Source organism: Marmota monax, unplaced genomic scaffold, assembly GCF_021218885.2.
Source record: "Marmota monax isolate L192 unplaced genomic scaffold, Marmota_monax_Labrador192_F-V1.1 WCK01_AAM20220418_F8-fsc00021, whole genome shotgun sequence".
NCBI lineage: Eukaryota > Metazoa > Chordata > Mammalia > Rodentia > Sciuridae > Marmota > Marmota monax.
The window spans coordinates 18,920,873-18,942,149 of record NW_026695228.1 but is presented as its reverse complement, the minus strand read 5'-3'; the positions used below and the strand labels follow the sequence as shown (position 1 = coordinate 18,942,149).

At 36.6% G+C, this 21,277-nt stretch overlaps 1 protein-coding gene across 2 annotated transcripts in view; it reads left to right on the top strand.

Annotated features, from left to right (window-relative positions):
• Window positions 1-21,277, top strand: part of Smarcc1 (SWI/SNF related, matrix associated, actin dependent regulator of chromatin subfamily c member 1) — a 142,281-nt gene that overhangs the window by 96,431 nt on the left and 24,573 nt on the right. For both annotated transcript variants that reach the window (XM_046436403.1, XM_046436404.1), the window contains exons 20-25: window positions 429-687; window positions 1,060-1,221; window positions 8,794-8,849; window positions 10,673-10,787; window positions 11,410-11,564; window positions 19,548-19,682. In XM_046436403.1, the coding sequence (XP_046292359.1) occupies window positions 429-687; window positions 1,060-1,221; window positions 8,794-8,849; window positions 10,673-10,787; window positions 11,410-11,564; window positions 19,548-19,682 (882 nt within the window). The remainder of the gene's footprint in view (window positions 1-428; window positions 688-1,059; window positions 1,222-8,793; window positions 8,850-10,672; window positions 10,788-11,409; window positions 11,565-19,547; window positions 19,683-21,277) is intronic.

The window sequence follows — 21,277 nt, the reverse complement described above, 5'->3', positions numbered from 1 at the left end:
CAATTTCTACATGAAAAGACCTGGGAGCCAGGCGTGGTGTGCACACCTATAATCCCAGCTACTGACAAAGTTGAGGAAGGAAGATCACAAGAGTGAGACTAGCATCTGCAACTTTGTGAGACCCTGTCTCAAAATAAAAAATAAGAAGAGCTGACTTTGTTTTTTGTTTTTTGTTTTTAGAAGAGCTGACTTTGAATCCACAATCCTCCTGCCTCAGCCTCCCACGCCACAGGGATTACAGGCATGCACCACCGTGTCCAGCTCAAATTCACCTTTTTATGTATAACAAAAGCCATTTGTTTTTTTTTGTTGTTGTTGTTTGTTTTTTTTTTTTTAATAGCTATCTAAAGAACAGTGACAGGCTTCTAATTTCATTACATATTATTCCTTGTTAAACCCTATTAATAGTCCTTTTTTTTCTATTTTAGGCCCTGGAGATGTATAAGGATGATTGGAACAAAGTGTCAGAACATGTTGGAAGTCGTACTCAGGATGAATGCATCCTCCACTTTTTGAGGCTTCCCATTGAGGACCCATACCTCGAAAATTCAGATGCTTCCCTTGGGCCTCTGGCCTATCAGCCAGTTCCTTTCAGTCAGTCGGGAAATCCAGTCATGAGTACTGTTGCTTTTTTGGCATCTGTGGTGGACCCACGTGTGGCATCTGCTGCAGCAAAAGCAGCTTTGGGTATGGACTCCCACCCCAATCCATCTGTCCAACAAAAAACCTTAATTTTTATCAAATTTAAATATTACTAGCTGTTAAATTAATTTCTATACATAATAAAAATCAGACGTTATCCTTTAGAGACACCATGTGCTTTGTAAAAAGTACTAAAACATGTTAAAGTGAGGTACTTTAAATGTAGCAGTTAGCAAGACTGTGATATATAAGATAAATCATTAATGTTTATCTCATTTTGCTGGTATAAGGACTGAGCCCAAAGGAGGTCACTACATCCAAGAGAATATTACTTTGTCACACATCCTAGCAGTTTTAAAATTAAGGCAAATATTTGTGTAAAACTAGGTTATTATTCCATTTTTATTGTTGAACCAGAGGAGTTTTCTCGGGTCCGAGAGGAGGTACCACTGGAGTTGGTTGAAGCCCATGTTAAGAAAGTACAAGAGGCTGCCCGAGCCTCTGGGAAAGTGGATCCTACCTATGGCTTGGAGAGCAGCTGTATTGCAGGCACAGGGCCTGAAGAGCCTGAGAAGCTTGGTGAGTCACTGCTGAATACAAGAACAGGGTTACTAGATGTTTGTATTTCCCAGCAGCTTTCTAAAAAATACTTCATAAATAATCATAACCTTGCCTCTTAAAATTAGTATGACTTTTTTCTCTCTTACTGCTTTTTTTATGGTAGCTCAAAGTTTAAAAAAAAAAAAAAAAGTCCCGCAGTTGATAACAATATCCCACTTGTGAAGCATTTGATAGCTGTAGATCTAGGTTTTGAGCATATTGTTATAAGAATTTGTGTTTTTAATATTTATTTTTTAGTTGTAGTTGGATACAATATCGTTATTTATTTATTTTTATGTGGTGCTGAGGATCGAACCCAGGGCCTCGCACGTGCTAGGTGAGCGCTGTACCGCTGAGCCACAACCCCAGCACTAGTTATAAGAATATTGAAGGTACTTTTTGTGTTCAATTTATGTTGAATTGTTTTAAATTTGTATATTTATGTTTAATTCCCTTTGACTTTTATAACTTAGATAAAAATTTCTATAATATTCCCCTTTTAACCACTTAAGGGTTTATAATCAGTCTTGAAAAGGAGTAAAATGACTCAAATCACTTTATATACCCATCAGTAATTTGTTAAATGTTCTTATACAAGAGACTTGTTTTCAGATTAATCAAACCTCTCATTAAATTTTTTGCCCTAACTTTTCTTAGTATTGCCTATATATGAAGTACTAGGCCTTTGATTTTGAAGAGCTATATACAGTCATTTGTTAGTTTGAAAACTCACGTATTTTCCTTTTCTTTAGTTCAGACTGAAATTAGGAAGCCAAGACACATCTCTGTTTCTTTTTGTCAATTCTGCATCACAAGACAGTGCCCAGTTTAGACTGGGAAAACCTGAAGTTAATTTATTCCTGGATTTTATTTTACTCAACTTTTTTTTAATGCGCGGGGTGGGGGGTGTTCTTTGTAGGGTCTTTTGGTTCCCCATGGTCATGGAAATGAAAAGTATTGGCAAAGCCTTCTTATTCGTTCAGTGAAGCTCCTGTACTTTGCAAAATGCAGGACATACTTTTACATGTACCGATTTAAAAATTGTGGGTGGAGGGATGATACATACCATAGAGCATCAGTGGTTAAAAAACAACTTGCAAATTTAGCCATTTCTAATTTGAAACTTAGAAGTAGAATTTGAAACAAAGAAGACCAAAATATTTAATAGGCTTAGTCTTTGTGAGGCTGGAGCTTCTTAATTAATCTGTGAATGTCTGATTTCTGCAGTGGGCAAACTTTGGGAAAGACTGTTGCAGGAAACTTTTGAGACTCCATCTGGCCTTTGAATGAGGAGAGCAGCAAAGTTAATTCATGTATCTGGAAGTAGCCTGTTAGTTAAACTGTGCCAGGTGTGATATAGTAAACTCACTAGTTGCAGCAATAGAATTTGGATTTTTTTTTTTTTTTTTTTTTTTTGGTGGTGCTGTGGATTGAACCCAGGGCCTTGTGTATGGGACACAGGCACTCTATCAAATGAACTATATCCCCAGCCCAGTATTTGGATACTTTTAATAAGGGCTTCGAAAAATACCATTCTAATATGAATATTTCTGAATGAGTTGTGAACATGTTTTTATAACTAATGCAGGCCTGTTATAGTTAATCTGATTTATATTAGGCTTTGACTACTGGATTAAATTAGAAAACAACAAATGTTTCTCCTTTGGAACTAACTCAGCAAAATTCGTAGTGGAAAGTCAACAGTGTGCCTCATACATGTCATAGAACAAAATAATGGCCTATTGCATAGCTCACCAGATTTTACTTAGAAAGATCCTCAGAATGCACTTGGATGGTAGGTGTATGGTAGAATTTAAATTTTACTTCATTTACTGTGTAAAATAATTATTTTATTAACTGTAGTTAAATTATAAAATGGGAAAAAATATGCTTCCTTAGGAAATGTAAGATTTTTTTTTTGTTTCTATCATTAACCTAGTTTGCTAACAATATCTTATCTGTAGTCAGCCTACTTTGCAATAGCACACCAGAATTTGTTTCTTGTATCTAACTGTAACTTAGTACCCATTGACTAACATTTCTGTCTCTCTCATCCCTTACTCACTTTAGCCTGTGGTAAGCACCATTCTGCTTTTAATTTCTATTACATTAATTTTTTTATATTCCACATATGAGTGAGACTTTGGGGTAACTTCTCTCTGTGCCTGACTTACTTCACTTAATATATTGGTCTCCAGTTTCACCCATGTGACAGTGACAGGAGTTTATTCCTTATTATGGATGATTAGCATTCTCTTTGTGTGTGTGTGTGTGTGTGTGTATGTACCACATTTTGTTTATCGATTCATCCTTTGGTGGATATTTAGCTTGTTTCCATTTTTTTTTTTATTAGACCTCCCCTCTTAACATTATTACACTCAACTCATAATCTTTTAGGGGACACACTCAAACCATATCCACATCATAGCAACTTTACAGAAAGGAACTTTTTTATAGTTCATCTTCTTCACTGTATATTCATCAAGATCTGGTTCCTCTAAATTTGTGTTGTTAGGGGTTTGTTTGTTTGTTTGTTTGTTTTTGACAGACCATTCTGAGTATTCAAAAATTATTGATATTTGAGACCTTTGGGGGGGGCTAATTAAAAATATTATTAGATTTTTTTATTTGCCCTGAGGGGAAAGTAGGAGAAATCAACATCAAATGTAAAGTGGTGTTTTGTTTTGTTTTGTTTTTCTCTCCTTTTCTGAGATGCTGGGGATTGAACCCAGGACCTTGTAGATGTGAGGCAAGTACTCTACCACCTGTGCTACATCCCCCTGCCCCAGGATTTTTGTTTGTTTATTTGTTTTAATTCTCCGATGAATTTGTAAACTCTCTTCTCTAAAGTAGGGTACCAGAAGTAAAATATAAGTAAGATACATAGATATGCCTATACAGTTTTTATTTATTGAGGAAAGATCTTTAAAGGCCTAAAAGCTCCAAAGTACTGTACTATCTTATATTCTTATATGGAAATACAATGGAAGAAGACCCAAACCCTTCTGAGAATAGGATCTGCTTACAGAAACACCCAAGGACACCAGGCGGGCAGTATAACTGTGGTTGATCATTTATGTGCTGTTGAATGCTGAAAAAAATAAACCCACCAAGTCATTCAGTGTGAGTGTATTGAGCCTATTCGAGAGAAGCATTTTGGATTAAAGGTTTTTCTTAAATGAGCTTTTAAATATTAACTTACAATGATGGATGAAATAGTAAACGTTATCATGTAATTTTTTTTGTGTTCTCAATGCTATGGTACTTGTGAATAAAGTAGACCAAAATCCCTGCTCTGTGGACTTGATAAAATTTGAATATATAAATAAAAATTTAATATATAGAAAGAGTGTGTTGGATGACAAATGCTATAGTGAAAAATAAAGCAGGAATGAGGAGGATAAGAGTGAAATATGGGGAACTGCAATTTGAAATGGTCTGAATGAGGAAGTAGCATTGTTTTCATTTTAAAATCCAGAAATTGAAAGGTGGGGTTACATAGGTATTGTAAATAATGGTCAGATAATGTCTCATTGACAAAGTTACATTCAAATGAAGATGTAAATCAGGTCAGGGAGGGAGCCATGTAGACACCTAGAATAAGAGTGTTCCAGGCAGGGGAGCAGCCTATAAAGGGCCCTGGGCAGTATCTACCCAGCACAATTGAGGAACAATAAGGAAGTTCTGGATTGGCAGAGACAGGCATTCCTATTAGATGATGAGACCCCTTGTGGTTCCTCATAAAGTTTTTTTTTGTTTTGTTTTGTTTTTTTTTAATTTTTTATTGTGGGTTGTTCAAAACCTCATAAAGTTTTAATGTTTACCCTAAGTAAGGTAGAGCCAGTGGAGGAATTAAGCAAAGGATTGTCAGAATCTGGCCGTTTCAACTGTTGTGTTGAGAACATGCCCTATCTCTTATACCTGTAATCCCTGTGACATAGAAGGCTAACACAGGAGGGTTGCAAATTTGAGGCCAGCCTTAGCAACTTAGTGAGACCCTGCCTCAAAATAAAATGAGCAAGGAATGTCACTCACTGATAGAGTGCCCCTGATTTCAAGACCCAGTACTGAGGGAGGAAAAAAAAAAAGAAGAGAAAGATAGTGACACTGACACTATCAAGTAGTTGTTAAATTGATTAATTATGTAATATATTTAAACATCAAAATTTTTTTCTTTGTTGCATCACTAAAACTATTATTAAAAAGTTTTATTATGGTCTGGGGCTATAGCTCGGTGGTAGAATAGTTGTCTACATGTTCAAGGCCCTGGATTCAATCCCCGGTGTGGGGGGGTGGGGGGACAAGGCTTTGTTCAGGATTTTATTAAATGGCTTCGTTAAGTTTTTTCTTCACTTGACCTGTAGGCTAAACAAAATAGTTTTTCTGATAACCTCTTTATTTATAACAAATATACTGAAATTGATAGGCTATTTGGTGAAATTTTTCTATACCCATCAGGTTTAGCTTTACCATATTTATCTAACTGTATAGTTCCTGTGTGTGTGTTTGCGCGCAGAAGTGTGCAATTAAATGCAGGGGATTAAATGTGGGGTCTTGTGCATTCTTAGCACATATTCTTTTTTTTTTTTAATATTTATTTTTTAGTTTTAGGTGGACACAATATCTTTATTTTATTTTTATGCGGTGTTGAGGATAGAACCCAGGGCCCCTCACATGCCAGGCAAGCATGCTACTGCTTGAGCCACATCCTCAGCCCAGCACATATTCTTACCACTGGGCAACCACTTAGCCCATAGGTGTCTTGCTATCTAAATAAGTGGTTATTTGTTATTTTTGGTGAACTATTTTAAAGTAAATTGTGGACAGAATGATTCTTTGCACTGTAAGCAGTTCCATCGTATGTATTTATTTATTTGAAGATGAGGACATTTTCCTACATTAACTACTATAGTAAATTTTGGCCCCTTTTGGGATATTAAATTTTTCATGAAGAAAGTTGGAATGAGCGTGCACATTCAAGAACCAGTAAGGGTGCTGGTCATGATGTACATGCCTGTAATTCCAGTGACTCAGGAAGCTAAAGCAGGAGGATCACAAGTTCAAGGCCATCCTTGTCAATTTAATAAAACACTAAATAATGCAGTGAGTCCCTGTATACAAATAAAAAGGACTGGGGATGTAGCTTAGTGGTAAAGCGCTCCTGGGTTAAATCCCCATACCTAAAAAGAACCAGTAAGGGTCTGTCATACTTTTTATCATAATCCCCATTGCTATTTCCTCATCTCAAGTATCAGGGTTTTTAAAATCTTATTACCTTTTTGATAAAGATTAAATTAACTATCTTATCTTAATTTTAGTTTAGAGAAATTTCAGAGGTGAATTTTTGGGTTATCCTTATAATTAACTATGCTTTTGGGAAATTGAATCACAAATAGGATGATTAGAGAAGATTCTTTCATGATCAATTCATGTAATGTCCACAGAGCTCCTTAGCCTGAAGAATGAAGGACTTCAAAGAATACATCTGTGGAGCCATTGTCACAGCACTGTAAAGAACAGCCCAAGTTATCATACCTAGTTTTCAAGAAGATTTAGATCTGTAGCCTATCAGGAGATTAAGAAGATCATCCTATAATAATATTGAAAAGGTTACTTTCTAGGAACGTAAAACTCAGAAGTGACTGTTAGAATTCTTGCCTCAGATACTACTCATAACTTATAAATAGCCTCACTATTCTCACCATGAGGATTTCCATAACACTATTTATAAAGTCAGGCACTTCTAAAGCACCACGTGTAAAAATACACTAGGGCAGTGGACCCAAGAAAACAGAGGAACAGTATTTTATTATGAGACTCATATCTTGTGGAGTGGGCTTCTCTCTTCTCTTTATTACTCTTATATTAAAATGTCCCTTTCAGATCTGTTTTAAAAGACATTGAAATAGAGACTCAAATTTCTGAGCACTTTTTTTTAAAAAATTTATTTATTTTTAGTTTTTCGGCGGACACAACATCTTTGTTTGTACGTGGTGCTGAGGATCGAACCCAGGCCGCACGCATGCCAGGCGAGCGCGCTACCGCTTGAGCCACATCCCCAGCCCAGCACTTCTTAATTGGACGATTTAACCTTTAAGGACTAGTTAGAATTTAAGTGACTTCCTTGATTACTCATATTTTCAGGAAGAAAATGTCTTTCCTTATATAATTGCCTGCCTTTCAGGGACCATTTTATCAGATCAGGCATTTTGTTTACGCAATGAATACCTCTTGTTATTAGCAATTCAGAAGTTATATAAAACACTTTAATAACCTCTAATGATTGAGGTTTACACATACATGAAAAAAACCATTCCATTGTTGGAGAGTTTGGGGATACAGTGAAGGATGCATAGTACTAATTGGTTCAAGGACCACTATGCATAGGAAGTGCTATAACAGAACAAAGTTACACATTATTTTAGACTTAGAAAGGCTTCACAAGGAGAGTGGAATTTGAGCTGAACATGGAAAAGATGTTCAGAATGTCACTGAGCAGATTGGAGCAAGTAGTCTTTTGTGTAGAACAATGAGAATGAAGGCACAGAAACAGAAGGGAAGGTTATTTAGTGTAGGAATTAAAGCAGACTGGCCATTGTACAAAGTTCAAATGGGGACATAGCAAGCATGGCCAGAAAGGTAGATTATAACTAAGATGTTGAGAGCTAGAAGACTCACAAGTTTGAGCTGTATATTGCCGTCTTGTGAAATGCTTAAACTTCAATGTAGGGAAAGACAGGAATAGTCTCCCAGTATTGAATAACTTCCTGCCAGGCTACTCATTTCTGTTCCTCTTTGACAGGACAACATTGATTTTACTAGTAATTCTCAAAACTTTTGATCTCAGTTGTCCTTTATGCTCTTCAACAAAATTTAGGAGCCCAAGGTGCTTCAATTTATGAAGATTATGTCTGTTGATATTTACTATTTTAGAAATCAAAAGATTACTAAAAGCATTTACAAGAACATGTTCCTTTAGCCATTGGAGCGATGGCTTCATAAAACATCAGGTAGCCTTTTCACATTTGTGAAAGAAACTGAAAAGATAGTAGCACCTTAATGTTAGGAAATTTTCTTACTTTGTGCTAGGCAAGTGCTCTACCGCTGAGCCACAACCCCAGCCCCTCAGGGAACTTTATTATGCAAGCCACACCAACATCATCTCCCTGTAATTTTTATTTTCTTGTGGTTTGTATTTCCTCTGTACCTATCTTTTTTCTCCCTAGAATGCTCTTCTGTATGCACATGCTATCACTGCCCCAGTGACATTTCTGCTTAGAAAATGCTCATGTAGTTGTCATCATTCTGTGACAAGTAGTCATGCACCCCTCTGCTTCCCAACACATCTCATAGTGCCTCTTGTGAACTGTGGTTGACTTGTTGGTTTGTATCCTCTCCAGCCAGAATGTGATGCTCTTGGAGTTTGGTGAATATTGGGCTTATCAGTATTTAGTATCTGATTAAAAATTTGTTAAATGTGTGCTAAGTAATTTGATTTTTGCCTTAAAATTTTTAGCTCTGTCCATAATTTTCTTATTTTTTTACTTGTAGAAGGAGGTGAAGAAGAAAAAATGGAAACAGACCCTGAAGCTCAGCAGCCTGAAAAGGTAAGGTCTATTTGAATTGTCTTACAGTAGGAAAAACCAGAGAGAGAGCATGCCTTTTGAACATAATGGTTTCAAGTTTTTTGTATTTGTTTGAATCCCTTTCAGGGAACTATGAATAGTTCTGTCAACCACTTGGATTTGTTGTTTAAGATATAGTTCTTCCAACATATGATAAGAATTTTCCACTTATTTATTTGCTGAAGATTTATCCATACCCTATCTTCTTTTGTACCTCTTTCAGACACAATTTAGAAATATGAATACAAAAGTTAGTGTTGCTGGGGATATAGCTCAGTTGTTGCTTGCCTTGCATGCACACGACCCTGGGTTCAGTCTGTAACCCCACAAACTTTTTAAAAAGTTAATGTTAATGGTGAGTATTGAATTTTAGTCTCTAGTTCCTATACTTGTTCCGGAAGAGAATTAAAGTCATGACATTGTTTTCTAAGAGAGTTAACTGCCAGCAGAATATTATAAAAGATTTAATGAGAAGCTGATATTTGAGGTATTTTTTTTGGGGGGGGGGTTACTAGGGATTAAACTAGTAGTGCGTGTAGCACCATTAAACCACATCTTCAGCCCTATTTTGTATTTTAAGTAAAAATACAAAATAGAGACAGGGTCTCACTGAGTTGCTGAGGCTGAGGCTGAATTTGAACTCATGATCCTCCTGCCTCATCCTCCTGAGCCACTGGGATTAAAGAGTGGATAGAACTATTAACAATGCTAGGTAGGGAGAGACAATAGTATATCAATGCAAGGAGGGCATCAAAGTGCTCAGAATGTTATTGACCTATTCGCTGTTCGTAGGAAATTGTAAATTCAAGGTAGGCTGGACAGAATAAGACCATATAGCCTCTTCAAGGACTGGATATGGGTGTTTACATTCCCCAGACTGTTACAGAATATAATGGGCAGTCAGCCACCATTTGGGTATGTAAAAGCAGGGATTTAAGTCTTGATTACATGTGATATTCTTAATTTATAGATAAGGAGAATATAGGATAATAATAAAATGGATTGTAATTCCTACTGTGTCTCATGCTTTGTATTTTCTTGTTTTTTCTCCCCTGAATTTCTTTTTTGGGCAGTACTGTGAATAAAACCCAGTGCTTTATATAAACATTCTACTCTACCACTAAATTACATTATATGCCTTTTTTGTTTTTTTTTTTTTTTTTGGAGACAAGATCTTGTTAAATTGCCCAGGCTGGCCTCACCCATTTGCAGTTTTCCTGTCCTGGTCTCTTGAATATTTGGGATTATAAGTTTGCATCATTTTGATGCAACCTTTACCAGGTTTGATTTTATTTAATTCTTTTTTTTAATATTTATTTTTTAATTGTAGTTGGACACAATATTTTTATTCCATTCATTCATTTTTTTAAATCTTGTTTTTTTAATATTTATTTTTTAGTTGTAGTTGGAAATACCTTTATTTTTTATTTATTTTTATGTGATGCTGAGGATCGAACCCAGGGCCTTGCATGTGCTAAGCCACAACCCTAGCCCTCATGTAATTCTTAAAGCAGCTTGATCAAATTAATGATTGTGTCTCCATTTTATAGATGATGTGATATAATTTATCTAGAGTCATAGGAATTTCAAAATCCGAAAATAATACCATATTTGTCCAAGGAATTGTAGTATTCAGTTCCCAGTGCATGAACATTTGCTTTTTGGTGGCTGTCCCTAAGATCACCAACAAATGGTTAGATTAAAAAACTTTGTCAGCTTTTTTTTTCCTGGTAGCATTTCTTCCTGCTTCTAAAAGGACTGTTTTTAACTAACTCCTTATTCTCTTGTTTTTGTACCTCTTTCAGGCAGAAAACAAAGTGGAAAATGAAACAGGTGAAGGTGATAAAGTACAAGATGGAGAAAACGAAAAAAATAGTGAGAAGGAACAGGATAGTGAAGTTAGTGAAGATATCAAGTCAGGTAATTTGAAAAGTTCCTTAGATTTCATTATTATGTAATTATTAAAAAATGCATGAAAAATGCAGGTAGAAATGTTTCTTCATCTATTTTGGGTTTGTATTTTAATGTAATAAATTCGCATTTGAATTTCATTTAGCAGCTAGGTACCAGTGCTGATTCTAGTAGTTTTATTTTGCCTCTTCATTTTCAATAGTACACAGATGAACTAGTTATTCAATACCACTGAAGCACAGCCCCTATACCTGCCATTTTATTATCATTGTCATTGGTTGATATAACCCTTTTTACCTTCCTCAAGGCTTGTGGAAATACTTTGTTCTCAGTTTCTGATTTTCTTTAGACCCTAGGGGTTCCCAGAGCATTCTGCTTACTAAAACAAATTTGTGGGTCTTAGGTTAAGTTCTCCTGAATTTTCCTTTATATCCAAGGGAACTATACACAGAACCTAGAGAAATAACAGGAAGACATTTAGAAAGTACATCTCAAAAAGTGGCAGACCTAAATGCTTGGAATGATTGAACAAAACTTAAAAAAAAAAAGAAGAAGAAAAGGGCTGAGGTGAGAGAGAACATGGGTTATGGAAACTATGTACACTGGTAATAAAGCTTTCTGATATTTTCAGAAGAAAAAGAGACCGAAGAGAACAAGGAACTCACTGATACATGTAAAGAAAGAGAAAGTGATACTGGGAAGAAGAAAGTGGAACATGAAATTTCTGAAGGAAATGTTGCCACAGCAGCAGCAGCTGCTCTTGCCTCAGCTGCTACCAAAGCCAAGGTCAGCCCTTTGCAGTGTTCTATTACACTATGAATGGCCATATTGTTTTGAGTTAATTGGAAACATTTAGTATAAAGAGCCTTGCTCCCAATAGGAGATGACTATTTGCTTGAATGGCATTTCTAGGTTAAGAAATTCACAGGCAGGAGGAGGTTGGAAGAAAAAGGAAATCCGGTCCTAAAGGGTGACTTTTTTCATTCCATTCATTGTGTCATTTAGCCTTGGAAGACTACAGAGATTGAAGGCAGATACTGAAGTCCCTTTTAGGGACCAATTGTCTTTTTGTGATGAATTTGTCAACAGAACTTGTCTTGGACCATTGTTCAAATAATCTCTATCAGATTGAAATACTTATTATTTTTAAGACAAAACTCTTGTTTCCTTATATAAATACATCACCCTTATTACAGACTGAAAGGAGGGAGGGAACTGAAAATAGCTCTTTTTCTGCTTGAATTTGCCAGCTTTTCTGGGGGTGGTTTTTTCTATTTATAATAAAGTATCGGCTGCACAGCATATTTAAGAAGACAAGAAAATGTTACTTTTCTCCACTTCATGTTAATTTAGCATTTTAAAGTATTCCAAACATGAATATATGAAGTTTTAAAAAATCTTTTCACTCATTCTACATTCTACCTCAGAAGTAATTTCCTTCCATTATAGGTTACCACATTCAAAAAGCAGTGATTATAAGTACATTTCTAATCATTTTTTATCTTGAGCTTGGTAAAGGTGTTCTTTCATGTTTTTTAATTTCCTCAAAATTTTCAGCTCCTGTGAATTTCTCTGAAAATGATTCATAAAAGACCCATAGATGAACCAGTTCCAACCACAAGGCCACTGTTTTGAGTGCCCACCCACGTGGCCTATGTCCAGATGGACTTGGGAGAATGGGTGTCTAGAGGGCATAGTAATGTTCAGTCAACCCAGCAGTTTCCCAGCTGATATTTACTATTATAATCGCTTGACATCCCACATATTCATAGTTCCCAGGTCTTCCAAAGGTATCTTCTGATCTGTATGGCTTTTTAGCTCAATTTTAAGTATTCACTTTCCCCTACCACCACCAACACAGTTCCTCTAGGAAGTTTTGAGGTATACTCTTGCTTAAGTGAGTGCTAACATAGATACCAATTTGTGTTTCATGTTTTCTAGTTTTATGCCTTCATTGGAAACACCGTTTTATGTCTCTTTGTCTTTTCCTCTGACTGTTTCGTCAGCTTGTCTTTGAGCTCTTATTGTTAATGCCGTTACCAGAGTTCTTAGAAACTTTAAGGATTGTCTTGGGCGTATTCTTTCGTTTTATAGATGAGATGCTAGATGCTAACATGACTAGATGATTCAAGAACTTTTCTTTCTCATCCTCCAGGTCTGCAACTTCAGGTGATCTTTGATTCCTCTGATTCTTTTAACATTCCCTGTCTGGTCAGCTACCAAATTCTTCCTAGCCCTATCTGTTAATGTCCCACCCTCCCTTAGGTCAGCTTCCCTTACTTTTATTTTTTTATTTTTTAACCTTGTACTAGTAATTGAACCTAGGGGTATTCTGATCCACCACTAAGCTACATCTCTAGCACTTTTTAAAATTATTATTTATTTTTAAAAAATTTTAAGTTGTAAATGGACACAGTATCTTTATTTTTTATTTGTTTATTTTTATGTGGTACTGAGGATTGAACCCAGGGCCTAGTAGAGGCTCTAGAGCTAGCTCCTGAACAGATAAAGTAGCATGCTTTCCCCCATCCTAGCTTACCACTGAGCCACATCCCAAGCCCTTTTTTAATTTTTTCTTTACTTGTAGATGGACACAATACCTTTATTTTGTTTGTTTATTTTTTAATTTTGAGAAAGAATCTTGCTAAGTTGCTTAGGACCTTGCTAATTTGCAGAGGTCCTAACCTCAAACTTGGAATCTTCTTGCCTCAGTCTCCCAAGTCTCTTGGATTACAGGCATGCACCACTGCACCTGACATGGAACATGTCCGTTTTTGCATTGCATCTTAGTGATAGCTGTGACTTTCCCCACTGAAAGGAGGGGTATGAGACTGGAAGCAGGAGCCCACTGACAAGGTGCTCTCTGGGTCCCTTCCATCTGGGTCTTCAGGCTTAAAGGAAAGGAAGGACCCTGAACTATACTACTTTAATAACTTCCCTCTCCATCCGTTTAAAATTTCAGAGTCTTTAGTAGGGGTTCAGAATTTCTTTGTGATCAGAACCCTTTTTGGTTTTCAAGCCTGTTTTCTTTTTCTTTTCTTTTTTTTTTTTTTTTTTAATAATTTTTAGTTGCCAATGGATTTTATTTCTTTATTTATATGTGGTGCTGAGGATCGAACCCAGGGACTCATACATGTCAGGCAAGCACTCTACCACTGAGCCACAAACCCAGCCCAAGCCTGTTTTCTTAATGTGTACCTCCTGTATTATTTTCTTTATGCCATTCTGTTAAACAGAATCATGTTTTACCTCTAGCTTCCCTCAGAATATGTTTCTTTTACTCTTTCCTGTTATTTCCCTACTCTATATCACTGTGCTGTGGCCTTAATTCCTTGCCTGAGAAGGAATTAAACTGGTAGGCTACTTTGAAAAGTTTCACAATACCTTGTGTTTTTCTCAGATATCACAGCTATTTAATATCTGCAGCTTTGGGCACAGAAGTGCATTTAGTAGGCACTACTTACTGACAATCTTACATCTGTTTGAATTTTTTACTGCGTAGAAACTACCTTTATGGATCATTTGGCCGAGGCCTTCACTATTCAGAAAAGTGTCTACAGAATGTTGTTTCCCCCTGAGAATAAATTTCATTCTGCTCATATTTCAAATTACTAGGAAGTTATATTTTTCTTCTCCACCCCCCACCAGAGATTGAACTGATAGCCACATCCCCAGCCTTATTTTGTATTTTATTTAGAGATAGGGTCTCACTGAGTTGTTTGCTTTTGCTGAGGCTGGCTTTGAACTCGTGTTCCTTCTGCCTCAGCCTCCCAAACCACTGGGATTATAGGTGTGCACTACCACACCTGGCTAGATTTTCATTTTTATTATGTTTCCCTCTGGTTTGTGAATATACTATACATGCTTATGCTATATAGCTTGGCAATGTGACCTGTTCTGTACCACTTACAGCTGCATCTGATATATCTCACAGCACATAATCATTTTTGTACTACGTGGTAATCAGAGGGTAAGGAATTCACTTAAATTACTGTAATTAGTATAACTTAGCTAGCCAATCTAAGTTTCAGTTACTCTCTTAATTGTGTCTATAAACAGCCTTATTATTATTAAGAGTTTGTCACCCTCTGACATGAAGTGATAATTAGTCTCTACATCGATCTCCTGAACAGATGAGGTGGCATGCTTTCTGGTTTCTCCCTATCCTTACTATAGGAGATGCTCTTCAAGAATATGTCCATTTTTGCATTGCATCTACTGATAAGTTGTGAATTGTGCCACCTGAGGTAAGAGTGTGTGAATGTAAGCAGGAGCATCATTAGTTAGGTCCCTTCCATTGGAGCGTTTAGACTTAGAAGAAAGGAAGGGCCCAGAACTGTTGCTGGAATAAACTAGAATTTCTAGAACATGTGCACTTGCACGCACGCACTCACTCTCTCTTTTTCCAACAACAATAGATTCAGCTCTTCCAAGAAAGCAGGAGACCATGTTTCCTTAAAGTCACATACATTTCTTTCAGTTTTATTCACAAATCACTTTATGTTTACATCCCTAAAATGGTGAAAATAGGTGTTAGCTCTGGGGTAATACGAAGTAATTTTCTTAATATCTCAAAAATATATCATTTGCTCATTTACTGAAATTTCTTCTGGAGATAGGAAAGTCAGCACTGTATTTGATGTCTTTAATCAACACTTTAATTAGGAAGTGTTGATTAAAATTAAAGGAATCGAGTTCAGTTTCTCAATAGACTGACTCACTCTCCTGTTGTTTCTACTCCCTACATCATGTTTTCCTTACCTTCTCTCTAAAATTGCCAAGCAGGCGTAAATTTGGGTCTTCCCTAGGCCTCCTTGACTTTGGGGACTGGAAATCAGATAAGTAGATAGCACTTTAAATGCTGGGGAGGCTTTGGGAGTCAAAAAGCAAGGAGGCCTTTGGAGGAACTAATGTTAACGTGTCTGAGGTTCCCAACATTGTTAGTGCTAGGAGAGTAGGTCAACAAAGTAGGCCCATAAAGCATAAGTAAGGCTGCAGCTTCCAAGTATTGCACCTATTGTGTTCCAGGCACTGTTCTAGGGACATTGAGTCCTCATAACAAACCTACTGCAGGTAGTTGTTTTCTAGTTTGACAGATGAAGAGAAAAGGTACCTTCTAGACCTGTCTATACATACAATAAGCATTCTTTCCTCTGCTTTCTGGCTGTTAGCTGCTTAAAGAAAGCTAGAATGATAGGATACTAATCTTAGTATGAAGGGAGACAAGCTGAATACATACCAAAAAAAAAAAAAAACTTTTAAAAACATATTTAAAGCTTGTTCTGATTAACTGCTCAACAAAATTAAACTCCCTTTAATGCATAAAATAGTAAAATAACTTCTGCTTGGACAGCCGTAAATTACTATTCTACCTCATACTTTGTATATCATGTTTCAGAATCTTCAAACCAGGATTTATTTATTTTTTTTAAGAGAGAGAGAGGGAGGGTTATTTTTTTAAAAAAAATATTTATTTTTCAGCTTTTCACAGACACAACATCTTTGTTTGTATGTGGTGCTGAGGATCGAACCCAGGCTGCACGCATGCCAGGCGAGTGCGCTACCGCTTGAGCCACATCCCCAGCCCCCAGGATTTTTTTTTTTTTTTTTTTCTTGGTACTGATGGTCAAACCCAGAATTTCTCTACCACTGAGCTACATTCTCAGCCATTTTTATGTATGTTTTTAAATTTTGAAACAGTCTTGCTAAGTTCCCTGGGCTGGCCTTGAACTTGTGATCCTCTTGCCTTGGCTTCCTGAGTATCTGGTATTACAGGCATATGCCATTATGCCCAGCTCACCTTGTTTTTGAAGGATATTTTAATGGGTATACAATTAAAGGTTAACAGTTACTTCCTTTAATTCTTTTTTTTTTTTTAATACATCCTCTACCACTGAACTATATCCCCAACCCCATTAAGATTGTTTTTAATTTTGATAAAGTCCAACTTAATACTTTATCACTTGTGCCTTTGATCATATCTAATAAATGTTTTATTTAATCCCAGACCATTTAGATTTACTTCTGTTTTCTAGTCTAAGAATTTTTTAGTATAAGCTCTTAGATTGAGATCTATGATCCATTGCGTTAATTTTTGTGTATGATATAAGGTAATGAGCCAAACTAATTACTTTGCATTGGTTAACTCATCCAAATCTACCTTTAAACTTTGTTACAGAAATATTGGGTGTGTGTGTGTGTGTGTGTCCGTCCTATATATAGAGAGAGAAATAGACAAAATGAATCTCTGTACCTGTTATCTAACCTTGGTTATCAGTGTCTTGTCTGTCAGTCTTTTATCTGTTTCTATTTGCTTTTGGACAGTTGCTGTACCTTCCTTAGGTTGGGTCTATGACTTCTAGATGTCATTGTCTCTTAAGTTTTTCTAGTATTATTCTATGTTAGCTAGAACATATCCTTTAGTAGCATATGCAAAAAGTAAACTGAGTTCTTCATTTCAAAAAATGTCTTTATTGTGTGTACTCATTTATTGATTTAAGTTCCTATACATGAAATCCTAATTTGAAGTTCATTATCTCAGAGTTGGGAAGGCATTTTGCCATTTTCCTCAAAAATATGAATTTGCTTTTAAGAAATCTGATCTAGGACTGGGGATATAGCTCAGTTGGTAGAGTGCTTGCCTCACATGCACAAGGCCCTGGGTTCAATCCCTAGCACTACAAGAAAGAAAGAAAAAAAAAATCTGATCTGGTCCAGAATGTTTTTGTAACCTGTTGGGGGTTTTGTTTTGTTTCTTTGTTTGTCTCTTTAAAGGAGATATGTAAGGATTTGTCTCTCTGTCTTGTGTTCTTAAATTTCCAATGATGTTCATTGTGAGTCTTTTTCCATTTTACTTGTTTATTTTTGACATTTGGTTACCCTTTCAATTTGAAGACATTTGTTCTGAAGTTTTAAGAATTCTTGACATGTTTTGGAATTTATTTAATAATGCATGGGGATGCCTCCGAATTCCTGAATAAATCTCATTAAATTAGAACAGGTTTTTTTTTTTTCCTCTTCTTTTGGTAACTTGGGATTTGTTTTTATATATTCATACATGCACCCAAAATAACAGTATAATTTGGTCATTTTTATTCCTTAATACTTCCCCTTTCTCTACACTACCACCCTGTTTTTCTACTGGTTTTCTCTTTTTGGTTTTTTGGTGCCAGAGGATTGAACCCTGGGTTGCTTAGCCACAGAGCTCCTTCCCCAGTGCTTTTTTATTTTATAGGTGGGTACATATCTTTGTTTCATTATTTTACTTTTATGTGGTGCTAAGGATGGAACCTAGTGCCTCACGCATGCCAGGCAAGCGCTCTACAACCCCCCCAGCCCCCGCCCCAAGACTTTTTTAATGCCTCTTTGTAGCTTTTAAATTTTATATTATGCATAAACTTATAAAAAATATAAATTATATAACAATATACAATGATAACAGTCTTAGAGTTCTGTAATATTTATTTAGACTGGGTAATGGGTATAGTTTATGATAGTTCAGAAAAGTAAACATGATTATTATAAAGTTGTTGTGCTGAGGTTGTGGCTCAGCGGTAGAGCGCTCGCCCAGCACATACAAGGCCCTGGGTTCAATTCTCAGCACTACATAAAAATAAATGAATAAAAATACTGTGTCCAACTAAAAAATTTCTTTAAATAAATAAAGTTGTAAAACCTCATCCTCATATTTTGCTTACATTTCTGAATCTTCCTGCATATGGGTCCCCAGAGCTTGAACATAAAACTATATTTCTCTTTTTCAACTGAGAAGAAAAAAAAAAAAAACAAGTCTTCCACTATGTGTTATATGTCAGTTTAGCTCCTAGAAACCTGTTAAATTCTTTCATGTTAGCTTCTAGGTTCTGTAGGAAACAGAGCAGTAAGATAGCCACTCTATGCCATTTCTTAAAACCTCGTGTAGAAGCAAGATGAGCACAAAAGTTCCGCAGGTATTATGAAGGGGAAATGCAAAGTGGTATTGGGAAGCTCCAGTTGGCATCTGTAGAAGGTAGGATTGATCTTTACAGGTAGTCAGAGCCCTGGCCAAATACGGGTAATGTGCATTCTTCTTTGTACTGCTTAGCTGGCAAGAAGCATGAGTAGGACTCACCATCAGGCTGGAGGCAGCAGATGGCAGTCTTCCAGAGTAACTTCCTGTCTGCTCCTGTGTTTGCTTTTCTGGCTCTGGATGCCATTCTCATGCTCTGGGCAATACTGTTCTGTCCTTCCACACACACAGTCTGCTCACCACTGGGAAGAGAGCAGCTTTGCATCTGCTCCTTTGCAGCTGAGGAGACAACTGCCTGCCTTAGGGAAGAGAGGATGGTGAGGGGAGGTACAGGGGAGAGGCTGAGGAAGTTCACCACAGGTCACCTATCAAAGCCCTAGTTTAACCTCTCCTCCTTTATAGGCTCTTTGATGGGAGAAGTTTACCATGAGAGAGATTTCCTTCAATCCTTTAAAAGGGTTGCTTTAGCTATAAGGACCAGGAATTTAAGGAGAGTTATTATTTTACATTGAAATAAGTGTTTGGAAGAGACATGCAAATTGGACATATAAAGCACACACCTTCAGTTACAGAATTCCCACTTTGAGAGGGCTGGGGGTATAGTTCAGTGGTAGAGCACTTACCTAGTATACATAAAGCCCTGAGTTCCATCCTCAGCACTGCACAAAAGCAAAACAAAATTCCCACTTCAAATTGCATTTTTTAATGTTTTTTTAAAACAAATACTTACCTAAATAATTTGAATGATCTTTTTCTCTTAGCATCTGGCTGCTGTGGAAGAGAGAAAGATCAAATCCCTCGTAGCTCTCCTGGTTGAGACACAAATGAAGAAACTAGAGATTAAACTTCGACATTTTGAGGAGCTGGAAACTATCATGGACAGAGAGAAAGAGGCTGTAAGTAAGAGGAATTCCATAGTGGGTGTTTGACACTTAACCCTAACCACCTTTCAAAAATACAAGTTAGATAATATAAATAGTGACCTACCCCATTGGTCTCTGTAGCTCTATTCTGTCGTTTTGGGCTGGTTTGATTGTCCTTTCCAAAGGATTATCAGCCAGTGATTATAAATAAAAGGAACTCCATTCACTTTCTAAAACCAGTTGTCTAAGCTTCTTATACCCCTTTGCTGTGTAGATACATGACATTAAATTATACAAATTAGAACTTGGACTTACTTTCATTACCTACTTGTTTATCAATGAAGTAAAATCCATATAATTCCATTATCTGATTCAGGGATTTTTCTTGATTACCCATCTTTTTCAGTGTAAATATGAGGAAGTAGACATTAATCTCAAGAGCCTCATTTTCTGTGATCCCTCCTGACATCCGGTCTTGAACTTTCTCATCTTTCCTTCTCTCCCCTGTATATTGAGCCTCTTACACAACATTCTCTGGAACAGAAACTTTTGACATAAGGATATGACCCAAACAGAAAATTTATGAAATAGTCCAAAAATGAGAAAGGATGCCAGGAAAATAAAAAACTGAGAAGCACAGGAACATTTTGCTTTTTCAGAAATTCCCTTGAGATAACCAGAGATTGAGTTCTTGGGAGTTTATTTTTTTAAAATGGGTTGAGAAGGAATTCATGACTTCCTAAACATAAGCTGAATGTGAGGATTTAGTTAGAATTTTCCTCCTGTTTTGATTTTTTAAATCTACATACGAGATGTTAATTCTCTTCTCTAAATAGAATTTTAAGAATAAATTATTGCAGAAGAGTGCACATTTTTATGGATCTATTTGTATTTTTTCAACTGTTTCTCAGTGGTCAATCCAAGTAAGTCCTCTGGCAAATTCTTCCTGATGAGTAATCCAGTAACTCTCACCATACTTCATTTTCATTTTGTCTTAAGACCAGCTGGGATACTAACAAGACATGTTAATCTATAGAATAGAGAGGAGAGAGTCTACTTCAATAACTCTCCTGCTTCCATCCCCACCACCCCATCTCCAGTTCCCTGATGTGAGCAGTTCCTAACTGAGTGTACTCTCAATCACTGCACTCCCCACATCTTTTTTTTTTATTTATTGCTGATAGATCATTTATTTATTTATTTATTCGTTTATATGCAGTGCTGAGAATCAGACCCAGTACCTCACACATACCAGGCAAGTGCAATACCACTGAGCCACAGCCACAGCCCCCGAACATCTGTCTTCGAGCTCCTGTCTGCTATACTTTGGCCCTTTCCTGCCCAAGAGCCTTTGAGACCCCAAACTCATCTCCGTTACCCTCTGCACCAACCATGCCAGACCACACATAGGCTTCCCTTGCAGCCTTCTTCTCTTTGACACCTGATTGTATCCTGTTCCTCTGCCAGGAAGATTTTTTTTTTTTTTTTTTTTTTTTTTTTTGCCTATCCCCTGTATCTTTCAGCTATGGGTGATATGCTCTCCTTTTTTACCACTGTGGCAGCCTCGAAAGCACTTCCTGTATATAATTTCCAATTCTTGTGTCCACATCCCATACCAGAAAATATAC